Genomic DNA, 15,582 nt, shown 5'->3' with positions numbered 1-15,582 from the left:
TGTCAATTTGGGACTAGACTTCATCCTGCACCACCTAGACTACACAGGGACGTAGGTCAGGATCTTCAACACCATCAGCCCAGATATTCCCCACCAGAAGCCCACCAGCTTCCTGATTGACTGGCAGTTGCAGGTGAGGCTGGGGAGCATCATCTCCAACACAAGAATCATAAGCACCGGCACCCCCAAGCTGTGTGTTCTCACCCGACTCATTTTCCACTACATAAATGACTGCAACTCAGCAGAAGTCTGTGAAACTCCTGAAGTTTGCAGATGACACCGCTATTATTGGTCTGATCCAGGACACAAGTCTGCGTGCAGAAAAGAAGTGGATCGGCTGGTCCACACGTGCGGTCAGAACCACCTGAACTTAACCCTGTTCAAGACAGTGGAGAAGATTGTGGACATCTGGAGAACACCTTCTCACCCTCCTCAACAACATTGTATCTACAATGTCCAATGGTAGCTGCTGATCATCTTCTACACTGCAATTATGCAATCTGTCCTATAGTCATCCATCACTGTGTGGTTTTGGCTCATCCAGAAAACACGACAGGTTCAAACCACAACAAAGAATTAGGTCTGAAGAATCATCAAAGCTGACCTTTCTTCCATCCAGGACTTGTACAGGTTGAGGGTCAGCAAAAGAGCATCATATAGAAAACCTGTGGGGTGACTTGGAGAGAAAAAGAGAAGACATAGGACGGTCTAGAGACATTATGCACGGAAGAATAATATCAAAGGTCTCTCTCATAAAAGAAAACTGTCTCATTAGCAAAAAAGGGTTTGTGGCAGTAGTGAGTTTCTTAAAAATATATATTTCTCCACTCAAATGCAGTCATATTAAAGGTTTGGGTTTTTAGTATGAAAATATATGACTGCAATGGAAGATTTATACATTTTAAGGCTTTCAGCCAATGTTTAGCTAGTATGCCAATTGTGCAATTATATTTAAATTCATTTTGAAAAACTATACGAGTAATGATTTTGTTCTGTACCAAAACCAGAAAACTGAGACTAAAAATACCCCAAACATATCTGATGCAGGTGTTCATAAGCTGCATTCACCTGGGATGTTGCAGAGCTGCAAACCAGCGTAAAGCACATGCTCTTCTTTCTGCAGCGATGCTTCCCTGACTGAAAAGTCAATGTAATTATGGATCATTCTGGTATGTATTTACATGAGTAACTAAGCAAGAGTGTTAAATGTGCTGTCTGAAATACTGTACCATTAAAGTCATTCAGTGTCACCTTGTGTGCTCTGAGGTTTGACTGCTGCAGAGGCTCCAATGTGAGAGAAACCAATCTGCCTCCTAGTGGTGAACAGAAGTAAAACGCAAGGCTGATCTAAACTGGATAAACTTCCCGATCACCCTCTGGTGTTTTCTATGGAAGCAGTTTAATATAGTCAGTGGACACGTTTGATGAGTGACGGCGAGAACAGAACATCAGTCAGTGAATCACAGGCTCTGAGTTTTCAGTTTTATTTAAGGTTTATTTATCCAGACCTGCAGAGGACAGTTCATTTCCGTTAAGCGCCTCAAAATTGTTTTTTTTCCTCGCAACATCATGTTAAAACCCACTGAATGATGACTTTGTGTTGATTTCTCCTGGATGAATTTGTTCATCTTTGTGAATACTGTTAAATAGGGAACAGCGAGGGAGAGATGGTGAGAGGTGGGAAGGGGGGGGGGGGTAAGAGAGAAAAGACAGAGCGAACACAAATCAGAATTAAGACTTCAAAAAGGAAAAAGACGGCGGTCAGAGAGGTTGATCTCATTTCTATAGGCTTAGGGCTCTTTGATTTATCACTACAGTACTTGGGACAATCTTGCAGCACTTTGTTTTGCAATGCAATCTTGCATACAGCTTCTGAGGTCACATACAATATTGCGCAATTCTCAGCAGTCAGTAACACTCCCTTTCGAAATACTCCAGCTCCATTCTCTCCCGTTTCTATTTTAAGGCCTCGTTTAAAAGCCCTCATGGATTGAACAATGGGGCCTGCTATCCTCTTTACTACCCTCATTTGTATTTTGGACATTTCCTCTACCACCTGGTCACTGCCGCTCCCCCATCTATCTGGTGGCTGCTTATGTTAGGGCTAGCTATTGTAGGTACCACACAGTGGCACTGTGAGTAAGACTCTAACCCTAGTGCTCAGGATGTGTGCCATGATTTTCCACAGCCCTCGCTCCCTGTGGTAAGGCGCTGCTCTATCCTCTGATACAGAGGTTCAGCAAAACTCTCCCTCCAGCAGGATGGGGGCCCATGGGAGCCCCTTACTAAAGAGAGTATGAGCCAAGTGGCCTCCGAGGCTGGCCATTTGTGTCCGTACCCAACAGGGAGCCCATGCATAGCCTGTGCCCTAAACTTCTGCAGTATCCGAATCCGCTCTTCAACCCAGTGTAGTTTGTTTTCCACTCGTTTGCGTTTAACAGTTCATAAAACTTACTCATGTAAGCGCCAACCCCTCTCATCTCTCTCCGTCACCTCCACCAATTCCCAACAAGCCTGTAAGGCTGAACTGTTTTACAGTCTCCTGCTTAGAGGGGGGAGAGTGAGCGTCTTTGGGGGAAAAGCTTCAAAGAGCTGATTCACAGCTTGTTTCCTCAAAAATCTAATCATGACTTCAACTTTCCAAAAACACAAATGTTATCATGCTTAATCATGTTATGTTTTTTTTTTTTTTTTAAAAGACTTCACTTCTGCTAATTTGTTTCTTTGCCTGTTTGTCGAGTTAGCTTGTGTCACCACTGGGCACTTAATGCTATACTGATTCTTGTGCTTTCTGCTGACAGTAAAGCTACACAATGAATCCCAAGTTACACCCAGAACTAGGTCTAAGAAGTGGTGATGGCAGCAGACAAAGGGTACTGATAATCATGTGCCACAAACAGAAACAAAACTGCCTTCAGAGTAGACAAAGGAAGGAGGAAGAGAAAAAGAAGAAAGCAAGTTTGTTATTTAGTTAATTTTTCATACTCTGCAGATTGGTGTGTATTGCATTAGGGAAAAGGGCGGGCAGGGTACAGGATGAGTGGGTATAAAGTAGGGTGGGGAGGTGGGATGGTTTGTCTGCTCCAGTCTGTATTCAGTGGCGATCCACAGCAGCACTCTGTAATAGCTCTGTGGCAGGCTGTCCTGGGGGTCTGAAGGCGGTCTGGAAGCCTGGTGGAGGGGAGTGGAACTGACCGGTGGGGTTGGCTGTGGGAGGGGGCAGGTAGGGAGCCCAGCCGCTGGGAGCTCTGTGGTGGAGGGGGAGGTGGCCGTCGAGGAGGCCGCTGTGGAGGGGCTGGGGAGTGGGCACGGCTGAGCTGGCGGGGCCGTCCATCTCTGTGAGGGCCTGCAGGGACTTGAGCCAGTGTGGCGGGTTGTCGTCTTGGAGACAGTCTAAACTGCTGCCTGTCGAGGCCGGGATGCCTGAGGTGGAGACAGACCAGGCATGAGATAAGAGACAACAAAGCTTCAAACTTTACACTATAACAGAAATTCTGGTTTCTTCAGTAACGCAGCTTATGGTTGGCAGATCCATTTAAGTTCTGTTGATGTACTTTTTAGAGGTAGAATCTGTATCAAACATGTGGCTAATTGACGCAAAAGTAAACTACATTTACACCTCTGATTCAAAATCTAAAATGCTCCTACAATTAAAACAGGCATGATGTTATTACATATTTCATGGTTCAGGGTCCAAGAGTGGAAACATTTTAAAACGCCGGTTTCGTGTTTCCACGTGTACACAAGAAACGCATCTAAACTGAAACGTTGACATCCTGGCTCCAACCTGCCTGCGCCACTTTGGCGCCATGTTGCTGTGTTTACCTCGCATGAGTTGTATGGAAATGCCTGGTGTTTTTGGTGGTTTTCTGTGGCAGTGTCACAGCGCCACCAATGGACCTGGCATACATACTACATCGTTTTCAGTGGTGCTGTATGCATGCACGTTACTTTTAAATAACGTGCATGCATACAAGTTTTCATCTTTCTGTGGACTAGGCCTCAATTTATTTGGAAAACACAAAGGGAGCAAGTTGTTTACATCGTTACACGTTGCAAGCAGAAAACCGCAACTTATGAACTAATCAAACCTGGACGTATTACATATTAAACTTATTACAGATTATTTAAAACACAGTTTGTGATTTTAGAAATCTTCAGCTTTGGGAAAAACAAAAACGTGGATTCTTAGTTTTCCTATAAATACTGCTAAACTCATCTCATATTGTGAGCTTATGGTTACAACCACATGGTCAATCGAAGCTGCAAGTTTGATTTAGGACACACACACACACACACACACACAAAAAAAAAAGCAACGGTGCAAGAAAAAGTAGGAGTATGCATTAGATCGTTACATTACATTTTTAGCAGTGTCCATTCATCACCGTGTAAAATCTGTTATACTCATTAATTGGTTATAGGTTAATGAGTGTCATAATATGTTTCCAATTTAAAGATGGCTGCATTCTCAAATCTTTACCACTTTAAGGTCTTTTCTACACATGTCCGCTGATTAACTGAGGTCGAACGTTTAAGGTTTCCTTCAATAAGCTTCTCACAATAGTTTGCTAAAATTTAGGCCCATTCCTCTTGACAGAACTGGTGTAACTGGATCAGGTCTCTTAGCTGCATTGCTTACACACACCTTTTCAGCTCTGCTGACAGTTTCTCTATGGGACTGAGATGTGCGTTTTGTGACGGCTACTCCAAAACATTTGACTATTTTTCTTAAGCAACTTTGTGACTAATTTTGCAGCATGTTTAGTCCCTCCTGCAGCAAAACACCCACACAACATGACTCCACCATCCCCGTATGTCTCAGTTTGCAAAGTGTTCTGAAGCTGGCAAGTTTACATCTTTTCCTCCAAATGCAGCTTCAACAGATCACAAACTGTAATCGAACTTTTTCTGTCTATTTTTTGGCCCATGTCGGTACGATACTTGACACTCTTACTTACAAGCGTCAGGCAGCATCTTCACAAGGTCTTTTGCACAAAACAAACAACAACAAAAAACATGTTCATCACTGACACCGAGCTTGACTCCTTTAATAACACCATGATGGCTGAACCTCCCCATGCTGTTTGTACTTCCAAATAATTGTTTGCACAGATGCACGTGGCACCTTCAGGCATCAGGAAATTGTACCCAGGAATTAACCAGGCTTCGGGAGGTCCAATATTCCCTTCCTGATATCGACACCAATATCTCTTGATTTTTCCCTGATGTCACAAAGGAAGGCAGCGTGTTTGGTGTGCCATAAGGTCAATCTACTAAAATGTCCATCTACCAGAAACTTACAGTTGCCTTTGATTAAAGGAGTAGTATTTTTAGGATTCAAGGATTTTTATTTTTATTGTCATACCAGCTCACATTTACATGTTAAGGTTCGAAAGTATCTACCTTTAAGAAAGTAACTTAAAAAAAAAAAGGTTTCTCTCTCATTATTCTGGTATTTATATATATAGCAAATATAAATACTGTTGGGAATCCCAACTGAGGTAAAAAAGGAAAGGTGCAGTGTGATGTCATGTCCGACTGTGAAAGATAAAGTGTTTGTCTCTTCCTAAACAGTATATATGAATATCTGGTTCTAGTCAGACAAACCATAAATGGAAAAAAGAAAATGAAATCAGGTTAAACAAAGATTACCGCAGAGTCAATATATTTGTACCTGTGATAATAGCAGGATCCATCCAGCTGGCTGTGCCGTCCCAGCTCAGGCTGTGTGAAATGCCTGCCGGCCCGCCGATGTGGTTGACACTGTTGGAGGATGAGGACGATGAAGAGGAGGAGGAGTTTGGTAGGCCACCGAAGTTGATATTGATGTTGGGCAGGAGAGCTCTCAGGCCGTCCTGCCACTCTTTCACATTTAAGCCCTCTATAGAGCTGCTGTTTTCTGCGGGAGGCGACAGAGACACAAATGGATCAGTTCCTCCAGAACTGCATACAGCACAGCTTTCATTTTCTGTCCTCAAGAAAAATCAATATACACAAATTGAAAAACATCCATCTTAAATGTTAAGCAGCAGTGTTTTCATGTCGTGATATTAAATGTTTTCATAATGCATCTCAGCTAATCTCTGTTTTAACATGCACTACTATTAAAGGGACACATTAAAGTGACCGAGCCGTTTGGTACCTGAGATGGGGATCCCTCCCAGCCCTGTGTTGTGCTGAGGGGGCAGATTCAGGTCCAGGATGTTACTGTGTGAGGCAGCACTGGCTGAGTGGTTCAAGTGTGCGAGGTTATTTCGTGTGGGGATGCCCATCCATGGGTGTCTGGCTGCTGGGGGCTGCTGCTGACTGGCCTGGCTGTTGTGACCACCGGGGAAACTGAAGGAGCTGTAGATGGCTCTGTGGTGGAGCTGGTGGATGCGCGGCAAGCCGCTGGGGAAGTGATGGGATGTGCTGGGATTGGATGACGGCAGGCCCGAACTGTGGCTGCCCCCCTGTGAGAGTGGCCCGGAGGACAAGGGGCTCTGATCCTGAACTGATAACTCCTTCTCTATCAGGTCAGCTAAAGCCTTGCGGGTAACGTCAAAGGGATCAAAACCCAGATCGTCATCCTGCTGTTTGCTGGATGAGCCGAAGCCAAAGGCTGCTTGCCAGTCTGTTGAGGAGGACACTGGTATTGTCTCTTTCAAAAGGAGAAGAAGCAGGTTAGTTTGGTTAAAAATTTAATCAGGAGGTTACGTTTACATTTCAACAAGTGTTCTTTTGTTTAATTACTGCATCTTCGGTGACAGTCCAACAGCCACTGTATTAGGAAGACAAAGATGCACAATAAAGCAGCTGCAAGGCTATGCGGTGTTTTGCAAAACGCTTCATAAATCTTGGACATTGTCCACATTTTGCCTCATTATAACCACAAACAATTATGTATTTTCTGGTTTATAAACACAAACTAGTGCATAATTGTGAAGAAGAAAATGTAATGGTTTTCAAACTTCTTTTGTGTTGCACACCTTTGTATTCAAACTGAAATATTTGCCCATTCCTCTTTGCAAAATCCCCCCAGCTCAGATAAGTTTCTATGAACATCAATTTGAACATCAACTGTTTTTCCACAGATTCTACAATGAATGTATGTCTGGACTATGATTGGGCAATTCTAACCTATATGCTTCGATCTAAACCATCACATTGTGGTTCTTGTCGTTTGCTTGGTGTTATTGCCCTACTGGAAGGCGAACCTCTGCCTCGGTCTCAAGTCTTTCGCAGCCTCTCGCAAGTTTTCTTCCAGGAGTCTTCTGTATTTAGCTCCATCCATCAACTCTGACCAGCTTCCCTGCCTCAGCTGAAGAAAAGCATTCCCACAGCATGATGCAGCCACCAACATCTGGGGGTGGCGTTGTCAGGGTGACGTACAGTGTTAGGTTTTCTCCACAAAGCAATTTGCATTTTGGTCTCATACTGTCACACCAACTTCTTCCATATATTTGCTGATTTTCCCTACACAGTTAGAGGCAAACTGGGATCTTTTAAGGCTTTTTTCTTTGCCATTCTTTCATAAGGGTCGGATTTGTGTAGCTGTGGATCTCTGCAACCATATCCTGTCAGTTTACTACCATGTAGTACATTAAATTGTTCTGGTTTATGTTGGTCTATTACATAACATCCCAACACTGAAGTTTGTGGTTGCGAACGTGACAAATTTAAAAACATTCAAGGACATTTTTTTTGTTTTGCAAGGCATTGCATAGTTGAACAGTGTTTCTAGGATGTAATTCAAATGTTTAATGAAACATTTTACAAGACGTTTAAGCCACACAAAAATGGTTTAAATCAATACCTGGTGTGAAGAGTATCTGTGGTTCCGGTGTCATGGGCCAGTCAGAACTGCCGCGTGGGGAGCTGGGGAAGGGGGGAAGGCCAGCAGGAAGCGGGTTTGGATGTCTAAAGTTACTGTTGTCTGAAAAGAGCGACTGGGATTCTGCTGCAGCACCCTCAAAGGGTGAACGGGCCGACAGGTCCGACATGCTGATAGGCACCACCAGGATGGGCTTTGTTAGTCCCGGGGGAGGGGAGGGGGAGTCACTTGTGGGCATCTACAGAATGAGAGAATTAACGCACGTAAGATGACAGAAGATCTGACTCAGCTTGATTTTTTTTGGCCCAAAGGAACAACGCCCATCTGTTTCACCTGTTGTAAAGTTTCTCCATTCACCAAACCGACTGATTCTGGAGGTTTGTCATTGGGACTGCACACAGAAATTGTGGAAACAGATTAAAAAAAATAAAAATAAAAAAACAATATATATATATATATTAAAAACTGCTGACTGCAGAGAGCAGATACTTGTGGTGTCTTCATTACCTATTACTGTCACAGTTGGAGGAGAAGGGGGATAAGGTAGGACGCTGGCCAGGACCCAGCTCTGATTCTAGCCCATCTGAATTAATAGCTTCTTGGTCTAAATAGTCTAACAGCGGAGGGGACTTGCGGTCTTCTGAAAGTCCGTTGGCCAGTTTGTTGTGTCCCGACAGCGTCGGCCAGCCATCTTTACCATTGCTACTGTTAGTTCTGTTACAAAGCAGGAGAGAATTAAACCATCAAGCACTACGCTGGGAGGAAGCAGCACAGCAGATAAAGAAAACTAAGACTAACCTCTGTGTGGAGTTGGGTTTACTCTTTGACTTTTCTGTGCCACATGTTGGAGGTTGTAGAAAACCCGGGTTAATTTTATAGAGGTCTTGGAGGAGTTTCTGCTCGTATTCTTGATGCTTCCCCGCCTTAAAATGAATTCATAATTACATGAAGAAAATAAATACATAAATTATCCCCTTCAAGCAAAAATCTAAGTAACTTCACATATTTTAAAGAGAAAACCTTGAATTTACCTGCATCTCCTCTTTAGTAAAGCTAGCCGCTTCATCCCCCAACTCATGTAGATACATACAATCAGGTTTGGGACATTGCATACTTTTGAGGAAGTAACTGCAGTACTTTGTTGTGCCTAAAGAAGCCTGTAAGTGGAAGACAGAAACAGGGACTCTTATGAAAACAATTCCCTATATAATATACAATCCTACAGTCAATACACAGGTGTGATAACTGTGCTTTGGCCTTTTTAACAGCAGCATTAGAAAGTAAATGTCTTTGATGATGATGATACAACTTTTGATTTCATTTTGTATGATTTCAACATACAAAATGAGGTTTAAAAACCTGGAGAAAACCAGACGTTTACCTTGAGCGTTCTGCCATCGACGACCACATTGTTCACACACTGTATTGCTCTTAAAGCATCTTCAGAACGGATGTAAGTGACATAAGCGCTGGCACTAGGCCCCTGAACGGCAAACAAAATAAAAGTAAACACATAAATGAAACAGAGCATTCATGGTGGTTTTATGTTCATGTACTCTTTTATTGTTTCAATGGAACCTTCTGTCCATTACAAACTTATTACACAACTTTTAGTTTGTTTCCAATTGATCACAAATGTATTCAGAAACACTGAAGCTTTAATTCACAAACAATTTATTCCTTGGAATATTCACACACTGACCTGTGAACCTGCATACGATGTGCTGTTGTTGATGACTACTTTATGAATTTTCCCAAATCTCCCAAAATACTCTGGTCGTTTTAGGACCTGCGAGGAAAAAAAAAATCAAACAAAGTGTGCGATGTATATTGTCAGTTCTTTCATACACACTAATCATTGTCAGTCCTATCAAAATATTATTTCTAGTGGGTGACTGGTGCAATCAGTCAGATTGATTGGTGCAATCTGATTGCACAATTTTCTCTTAAGCTGTGAGTCAAATGCAAAAAAAAAAAAAAAATTGTCTGACTTTTTTACCTTATTCATTAAATGCATCAGAACTAAGCAGGCCCACCATTTTTGGTCTAGAAATGTATCAACTGGTATTTGTTTTGAAGCGCTTTTTGATTTTAAACAAAATTAGACAACAGTTAGGGACATGTGCATTGATACATACAATGACCAAATCTTGTAATTCCTTTAATTTCTGTTAAATGTATGCGAGATTCATGGTCCTTGAGAAAAACAATAAAACCTGAAACAAGAAATCGGTCTTGGCCAAGAAAATCATGTCTCGGTATCTCACAGATGTAACAGAGAGCACCTTTGGTTTATTGCAGCACACCATTTTTTCACTAGGCTAAAAGGCTAGAATTTCCAACCCAGCGTTAAGGCTTGGTATATTCACCGAGACTGTAAACCATGATGTTGTACTCACTTCAGGATCAGCGAGTCGCTGCGAGAGCCCCACCACAAACACCAGGTTCCTCTGGACCACCCTCACGCTGGCCAGGTGCTTGCGATTTTCTGTCACCTTCTGCTTTTTTTCGTTCTGTTTCTGCTTCTTTTCGTTCTTTATCCTCTGGATCTCCTCCTGTGACAGAGGCTTGTACACAGCAGGGTCTTCTGGGTATGGCTGAGTACGTGACAACAAACAGAATTTAGACAGTGATTTATGGGTAATGTAAAGTGTATAAAATGATGAACTTAAGAAAAAGAAGTATGTGAGCACAACGCAATCATCCCTGCAGATGAATTCTCTCTTATCACGATAAATCTCGTCTGCACCTTTCTGCAGGCAGGGCAGAGGCCATTCTCGTCTGTGCGGATGCGGTGCCAGCAGAAGCGGCAAATCTGGTAGCCACAAGTGCAGGGGAAGAAATTGACGTCATCAATCTCCAGCGGCTCCATGCACAGAGGGCACTCCATGGGGTCGTCCTTCATTTCAGGGCTGTGGGACATCCTATTGCACAGCGATGTTTAGTACTGAAGCTGGTCACAGAGCGCGGGGCTATGAGAAGGGAAAAAAATAATAATAATATATAGGAACTATTAGCAGAGGAGATCTTGGCTACCAGTGGATTAAATATAATAGGTGCTGTTTTAGTCAAATGGCCTCTTTTAAGAGCTACATTTGTGATGCGTTTGAACTACCAAAAATATATCACTAATATACTATCTTCTTTAGAACCCAGTAGCATACTAAAGCTTTTGTGTTTTTTTTAAACTGGATGTGATGTAAAGATGGCATGAGACTTGTCAACATGTTCACAGAACCCATATCTGTGTAAGCAAAGATGAGATCAAAGTCAATTTTTGTACATTCAGGTCACACTATTTTATGCCTTCAGAAATGGGACAGCTGAGATAGAAAACAGCTTTAAACCTTTAAACTATTTGTTTAATTTTTAATAACAAAAAAAAAAACTTAAACAACATGGAAACAGCAGGTGATCTGGAAATAAAAGAGCAAGAAAAATCTACTCAATTTAAGGCTGGAGGAAGCCCAAAGAGATGAGGGTCAAATATTTCATGTACCAGTCTTGATAAAACTGGTGTATTAACTGGGGATAGGGACGGGTACCTAATTCGGTACTTTTATAGGTACTGACCGAATTCACTCAGTACTGCCGAGTACCCATTCACGTAAAATCAAACAGTACCATGTTTTGGTACCAAAACGCATCATTGTGACACCGGGGGAGTGGAACAGTGGCCGATGTTCCATGCCGGACATGAACACAGCATTCAAGAGTGTAATGACGTCAGTAGCCGCTGGTACCGTCAACAAAGCATGGCTGATAGAAAGCGCTCGAAAGTCTGGCTCTACTTTTCAAAATGTGGTGCAGATTACGCTCACAGCAATATTTGTGACGTGAAGTGCATGGCCTTCGGCACCGTTAGCACGCCTGCATCCGTTAGCAACTCGTCTTCAGCAACATGGGAAAAGAAATGTTTGAAACAACTGAGATGTTACAATACAAACAACTGGATGTTGTTTTGTTATATTCATTATAATTTACTCGTACTCGTCGTCTTCAGCTTATCCGGGACCGGGTCGCGGGGGCAGCAGACTCAGTAGAGACACCCAGACGTCCCTCTCTCCAGACACCTCCTCCAGCTCCTCTGGGAGGATCCCGAGGAGTTCCCAGGCCAGCCGAGAGACATAGTCCCTCCAGGGTGTCCTGGGCCATCCCCTGGGTCTCCTCCTGGTGGGATGTGCCCGGAACACCTCCCGAGGAAGGCGTCCAGGAGGCATCCGGTATAGATGCCTGAGCCACCTCAACTGGCTCCTCTCGATGTGGAGGAGCAGCGGCTCTACTCCAAGATCCTCCCGGATGGCCGAGCTCCTCACCCTATCTCTAAGGGAGCGCCCGGCCACCCTATGGAGGAAGCTCATTTCAGCCGCTTGTATCTGGGATCTCGTTCTTTCGGTCATGACCCAAAGTTCATGGCCATAGGTGAGGGTAGGAACGTTTATATATTGAAAAATAAATATGTTGAATTGAAAAATTTTGAGATTTTATTAATAGACAAATTAACATTTATTACCACATAAACACACACAAGAGTACTGAAAACCGGTGCCGCTGAGTACCGATACCGATTCCCAGGGCATCGGTGCTGTAACGGTTCAAATGTGAAAGGTACCCATCCCTAACTGAGGAACAAATAAAACTGTTCAGAAGGACAACCAAGGCAGATATGGATGCACAACTAAAAAAGACAGAGGTCATCAGCAAGAGGGAATGAAGTGACACTAAAATTTCATAAAAGAAAACCATGTTTTAGAGGATCTCCCATTCATTAAAGCTGTTCTATATCTGAAACACAGTAGCGTGTGTAACATTTATGTGTTACACACTGAACTCAAGGGGACCTGAAACAACAGCAGCAGCTTTACATTTACAACTCAGCCAAAACAAAGGACTTGGAAATGGGTTGGGGCACATCCTCCTAAGCTTAAGCATGCTAAGCATATAAAGCACTACTTTGTCAGTGTTTCATTTAAATTCAAATCCTGTTTTATTTTTTTTTTTGGTTTTATTTCTGGAAACTCCCTTTGAGTCAATAAATAATTTAACTGTAAAATCAGGCAACCTGGGACTTAAAACATATCCGCTTGCACACCAGACAAATAGTCTCTTCAAACTTTCCAGCAGCTTTTTATGTTATTTGGCACAAAAAAAAAAAAATCACCAGAGATGTTACTGTGTTTGATTTCTCAAGTGAGGCGCTAATGTCAACAGATGCTCATTTAGAAGCAGCCTGTTGAATATTAAACGCTTATTGGTATTAGCAGCTGGGGTCAGAAGAACCACAGCACAGAAGCAGATGCACATAGAGGGAGAAGAGTGACACCATGACCCGTGTGTCATCTCTAACATCTTTCATGAGCACTTACAAACAACGCTTACATGGGCCAGGTTACAATAAGTTACGATTTCAAAACCACTAAAGCTTCCCGTCACACAGATCCTACAGTTTAAAGTCACCATTCAGATATGACAAAGTGCCAGGGTGACCGGAGCTTTCTCCCGACTGTATGTATCATAGAGTAGCACAGCACTCCCTCTCCCTTACGTGTTGCCGTGCACTGCTGGTGAGCTGGCTGAAACAAGACTCCTACTCTCTTCCTTGACAACAACGACACAGTCAGCTGTCTGGAAGTGTCTCTGGTTCTCTCTGGACAGCCAGTGTGTACAAACAAAAGAAGCACAACCAATTACTGTTTTTACGGTAACACGGTTTCAAAACAACAGTTGGTTAAGCTACAAGCAATGTCTGTCAAGCAGCAGGCTGCAGCTGTGTACCTTTATAAAAAACAATTATTGTTAACAATAACTGTTATTTCAGGTGCAACTGCAATAACTGTTGCTTTCCTGTTTCAAAATAAAGCAGTTGGACCAGTTATCTGTAAATACCAATGATAAAGAGGTATTTTTAGTCAAGGTTTTACTGTATGAATCTCATCTCTCACCACTGCATGCTCAAACATTGTGCAAAAATAACGCAACAAAGAGGTTATGTAATGATTTTATAGGCCCTGTTGACAATAAACAGAAGCCATCCAATGGAGAACAAATAGGTACGCTTCAACATAACTAAAGCAATCTGAAAGCTCAGAAAATCTGTTATGGACCACATTTCACAACATAGTGAAACATGTCAAGCAAAAGCCGTTGTAACGTTGGTGGGGTTAGAATTTACTGAAGGGACCTAATTCTTGCTAGGTGAGTTTAAGTAATTGTCACACATCTTCCAAACCGAGCTAAAAATCAGATCTGAAGCATATATGTGTTAATGCGGATGTTGTGCATATCTCTAGCGGGCTGACAATACCTGACACGTCATAATAAACGTTAAAAGGAAACACAACAAGACGGTAGCTTTATAAAAAGACAAAAAGAGCCAATTTTCTGCAGATGAACGCCAGCTCTGGGTTCTTCGTGACAACACCGCAACCAGCAGACGCACTCTGTGACCAACACGGACCGACAAAAGCTAAACGGGAGGAAGTTAATTTAAACGAAACGCAAACATTTCGGATGCTTTGCAGCGGTCCGCAAATAAACTCACATTTACAACTGTATCACCATCTCGCTGTATCGTTTATAAAGCCAGAATACATACATTTAACCCCCGGCGGGTAACTTAAGCGGCTCTGCCAGAGACTGACTGTGTCTTTTGGATCTGACGTTATGACAGATGTTATTTGACTGACGCTGAGCTAAGCTAACATTAGCTACGTATTGGTAAGAGAAGCCGGTCCGCTCGTTGGCGCATACCCAGCTCTACGGTAACACTAATCCCCAAAACAAAACACAGTAAACCCTAATATTGACGTTCGTGATTAATGAGAACATGACATGACGTTACAGAGCGCAGAAAGTGACAGCTTCGGCAATGCTAGGCGCTTAGCCTGCATGCTAACAGTATCACCAGAAATGTACGACGCGGCCTAGAAGCTAGCACTAAACTCCTGGCCTTATAAACAACTGACATTGGTCTGAGGGTACACAGATTATCTGGACAATAGTTCAATGGGTTTGGAAAAAACCTTCAATCAGTTATTGAGCATCAAACGGAGCCACCTATCTTTTATTCACTGGATGTAGGATGAAACCCAACTTGGCTATCGTTAGCGTTACTTACCTTGTCCGTTTTTAGCTTAGGACTCCACTCCAAAGGAGTCACACCAAACCGGGCGGGGGCTGCAAGCCAATGTACCTGAAATGGCAAAATTTCTAAATATGGTCACTTACGATAGCAGTAATTGCGGGGTTCTGTTCTAATCGGGAGGCTGTAAAGATGTTTTACCCTTTCTTTTTTTGGTATTGTTAAGACAAATTACGCTCAAACCACCATCTTAGCTAGCATTATAGTAGGGAGGAGGGAGTGGGGCAAGTATTCGGTGCCAGTGAGTCTGCGCAGATGAATAGAGGCATTGTGGGAAAATGAGTTTTTAGACTGGTGTACACGCCCGCTACCGCCCGGCATATAAATTTAAATTTATTTTGATCCTTTGTTGAACACTATACCCATCTGGAGAGTTTGCTGCTGAAAGGCTCGATGCTAGTCTAATCTGCAAATCACACAATTCCAGTTAAAGTCCCAACTGAGTTTAGCATTTTCCATGTTTAAATTTGTGGTGGTAGGACAGAAAGGGCTTTTTTCCTGGCCTGCCTTCTAAACAACTGGTTGGTATGTATCCAGGTGCTTTCCAATGGCTATTGTGGAGACTCGATGCCATTCTTTGCTGCAGCGCTTTAACAGTGAACTTTGAGATTTTTTTGTACCTCCA

At 42.8% G+C, this 15,582-nt stretch overlaps 1 protein-coding gene across 2 annotated transcripts; it reads right to left on the bottom strand.

The window, feature by feature from the left end:
• Positions 1 to 1,468: 1,468 nt before the first annotated feature.
• cnot4a (CCR4-NOT transcription complex, subunit 4a) lies at positions 1,469 to 15,173 on the bottom strand. Of its 2 annotated transcripts, XM_047348522.1 has the most exons (14): positions 15,099 to 15,173; positions 14,934 to 15,008; positions 10,566 to 10,788; positions 10,216 to 10,413; positions 9,519 to 9,605; positions 9,198 to 9,299; positions 8,848 to 8,973; positions 8,615 to 8,739; positions 8,324 to 8,530; positions 8,150 to 8,207; positions 7,799 to 8,054; positions 6,146 to 6,643; positions 5,678 to 5,902; positions 1,469 to 3,423 (listed from the first exon to the last, which is right to left on the bottom strand). In XM_047348522.1, the coding sequence occupies exons 3-14, from the start codon at positions 10,737 to 10,739 to the stop codon at positions 3,095 to 3,097; spliced, it is 2,385 nt and encodes a 794-aa protein (XP_047204478.1). In that variant the 5' UTR covers positions 10,740 to 10,788; positions 14,934 to 15,008; positions 15,099 to 15,173; the 3' UTR covers positions 1,469 to 3,094. The 2 variants fall into 2 exon arrangements, with proteins under 2 accessions (XP_047204478.1, XP_047204469.1); XM_047348513.1 differs by having other exon boundaries at positions 14,934 to 15,171.
• Between the last annotated feature and the right edge of the window lie 409 nt (positions 15,174 to 15,582).

This window comes from Girardinichthys multiradiatus, chromosome 2 (assembly GCF_021462225.1).
Source record: "Girardinichthys multiradiatus isolate DD_20200921_A chromosome 2, DD_fGirMul_XY1, whole genome shotgun sequence".
NCBI classification, from domain to species: domain Eukaryota; kingdom Metazoa; phylum Chordata; class Actinopteri; order Cyprinodontiformes; family Goodeidae; genus Girardinichthys; species Girardinichthys multiradiatus.
This window is presented reverse-complemented; position numbering and strand designations above follow the sequence as displayed.